At 32.1% G+C, this 2,981-nt stretch overlaps 1 protein-coding gene across 1 annotated transcript; it reads right to left on the reverse strand.

Annotated features, from left to right (window-relative positions):
* Positions 1-859: 859 nt before the first annotated feature.
* LOC108559434 (adult-specific cuticular protein ACP-22-like) lies at positions 860-2,711 on the reverse strand. Its single transcript, XM_017916723.1, has 3 exons — positions 2,437-2,711; positions 1,139-1,387; positions 860-1,075 (listed from the first exon to the last, which is right to left on the reverse strand). Exons 1-3 carry the CDS (start codon positions 2,449-2,451, stop codon positions 869-871), a joined length of 471 nt encoding a protein of 156 aa, XP_017772212.1. The 5' UTR covers positions 2,452-2,711; the 3' UTR covers positions 860-868.
* Between the last annotated feature and the right edge of the window lie 270 nt (positions 2,712-2,981).

Consider the following 2,981-nt stretch of genomic DNA (forward strand, 5'->3'; position numbering starts at 1 on the left):
ACAACATTTCTTATTTGTTGAACTGCAAACATTTTCAATAATATTTAGTAAAAATTTTAAATAAATGAATCTTGATATTTTTAAATAGACTTAATGTTTGTTAATTGATGTAATTTTTTGGTCCAAATATGAAAATTAAAAGATGATTTAAACTAGTTCTTCAATAATATTTAGTAAAAATTTTAAATAAATGAATCTTTTTTTTTTGAAATTTTTAAACAGACTTAATGTTTGTTAATTGATGCAATTTTTTGGTCCAAATATGAAAATTAAAAGATGATTTAAACTAGTTTACAATAATATTTAGTAAAAATTTTAAATAAATTAATCATTATTTTTTTTGAAATTTTTAAATAGACTTAATGTTTGTTAATTGATGCAATTTTTGGACCAAATATGAAAATTAAAAGATTATTTAAACTAGTTTTTCAATAATATTTAGTAAAAATTTTAAATAAATGAATCTTTTTTTTTTTGAAATTTTTAAATAGACTTAATGTTTGTTAATTGATGCAATTTTTTGGTCCAAATATGAAAATTAAAAGATGATTTAAACTAGTTTTTCAATAATATTTAGTAAATTTTTTAAATAAATGAATCTTTTTTTTTTTGAAATTTTTAAATAGACTTAATGTTTGTTAATTGATGCAATTTTTGGTCGAAATATGAAAATTAAATGATGATTTAAACTAGTTTTTGTTGTTAATGAGATTCGAATTATCTTTAGACTAGATTTTAGTCAATTTTGGATTTGTAAAAATGAAAATTGTTTGTTTTTTTTATAAGGTATTTATTTTAACTGCAAACATAATACACAACATAATAATATTATACAAAATAACATTTAACGTTTCTGAGGTGGAGCGGATCAATGGTGATGCTGATAGGAAACCTTGGCCTGGAAGCCCAACTTCTTGTCGGAGGTGTAGTCGACGCGACGCACGGTCTTACCGTCAGGTTCCACCAAACTGTAGGATCCCTTTACTTTGTATCCGTCGCGTTCCTCGTGCTTGCTCTTGAAGTCGTGGTGTTTATCATCGGCTACCTTGAATCCGTAATGGTATTGGGGATGCGCCTACAAACAACAACAACAACAATTAGATAATGCAATTAGATAAACGAATTTGAAATTGGTTACCTTGAAATGGACTTCTTCGTCCTTGCCGTCGTGACGCTCCTGGTTGGCGTAGGAAGTGGCGTGTCCGTGTCCATGACCACCGCCGCCTCCTCCTCCTCCTCCTCCACCACCTCCATGGTGACCGCCGCCGCCTCCCACGTTATGATGGATGCTCACACCGTGTCCACCGCCGTGTCCGCCACCGCCGCCTTCACCGCCATGTCCGTACTGGGGAACAGCTGCCGCCAAGGCAATGAAAACCGCCAAAATCTAGAAGCACAAAACGAAAACAAAATAGAATCAAGTGAAACCATGGCAATTCTCTTCCCGCTCGATTCAAAAGCGAGTTTCCATTTAATTACAATATGTGTAACATTCACTTTTTGTGCGTTACCCGAGTGTGTGCATGCATAGAAAGTACTTATGTAAATCCTGCTGCTGCATTTCGTCCCACATTGCCGGATAAGGCCGTTGTTTCGGGCCCAATTAAACTTAGACCGCGTTACGCAACTTCGATTGCTCCTCTCAGATTAATTGCAATTCCGAAAAACACTGTTATTTATTCATTCACTATTCAATTACAATCGTGATATAGTTATTAAAGTCAGATTGATATAATAATATTAAGAAACGAATGTTGATTGACAATTTTTAATTATATATGACAAATGGAACAAAGAAATAAGACAAAAGAGAGACGATTGAAAGTGAATGCTTTTCATTTTGTTTTTTTTGGCAATATCCGAAATACATTAATTATTAGATTTGTAGTCGAGTGAATTGCAACAATTCGCGTTTCGCAATCTCACCGAATATTGAGGCCACAAGAAATTGTAATTGAAATTTTCAGTGAATTCAAAAAGAAATTAATGATTAAAATCAAAGATATTATTATTGTTGTTGTTTTTTTTGTGTGTGAAATGAAATTTAAACGATTGTAGTGTGAATATGAAGTCGTGCAGATATAACGAATTGATTGTGTTAAGCGTTTTAATCGTTAAAAAGGAAAGCGTGAATTTCTATTTACAATTAGCGTTTATCAATAGTTGTAGGAGTGATTGAGCGTGAACGCACTTTGTATGCAAATGCGTTTTTGCATAACTTGAAGAGTGTTCAATTTCCGATTTTCATTTTGGTTATAAATAGTAAAAGAAAATGATTTTGACACAAGAGTTGTTAAATTTTCTTTTGATTTTGACAGAAGAGTTGTCATAATTTTTGTTTTGTTGCCTTAGTAACAAAGTATTGTTTAATTGATTATATTTATTGAATTGAGTAAAGTTATTGAATTGATTTATGTAATTTGAATGTATACTTACAATGATGGGCTGCATACTGGAGGTGATACTAATCTGGATGTAGTAGTAGTAGTTGTAGTTGTTGAGGTGGTTGGAAGCGAATGCTAACTGATAACAGCTTTTCAGCGAAATTCCCTTTTATACTCTCGATCGGTGGTGAATTTTTATGAAAGTTTCGAACCGATAATATATTATGAATTCGCATACGTTCGCAAATATTTATATAAATGCTAATTCGAGTTCTAATTGGACGTGTTTTATATAATCATGCAACTAACGTGCGACCCGAATCGAGATTTTTTTTTCTTTATATTCTGTATAATTACAACGTTAACTTTATTTTTTTTCAGAACGCATTAGAGAACTACACCTTCCTTCCATTCAGCGTGTTCCTGGCGATCTTCTGGATCTTCACGTACAAGAAGGTGCCCGAAACGAAGAACAAGACCTTCGAGGAGATCTTGGCCCTCTTCAGGCACGGCAACGGAAGGTAAGTGGAAAGAGAGATTAAGCGAAAAAAAAAATAATATTAATATTAAATTCGCCCTAATAACAACAAAGAAAAA

This window comes from Nicrophorus vespilloides, unplaced genomic scaffold (assembly GCF_001412225.1).
Source record: "Nicrophorus vespilloides isolate i.1.1-1 unplaced genomic scaffold, Nicve_v1.0, whole genome shotgun sequence".
NCBI classification, from domain to species: Eukaryota; Metazoa; Arthropoda; class Insecta; order Coleoptera; family Silphidae; genus Nicrophorus; species Nicrophorus vespilloides.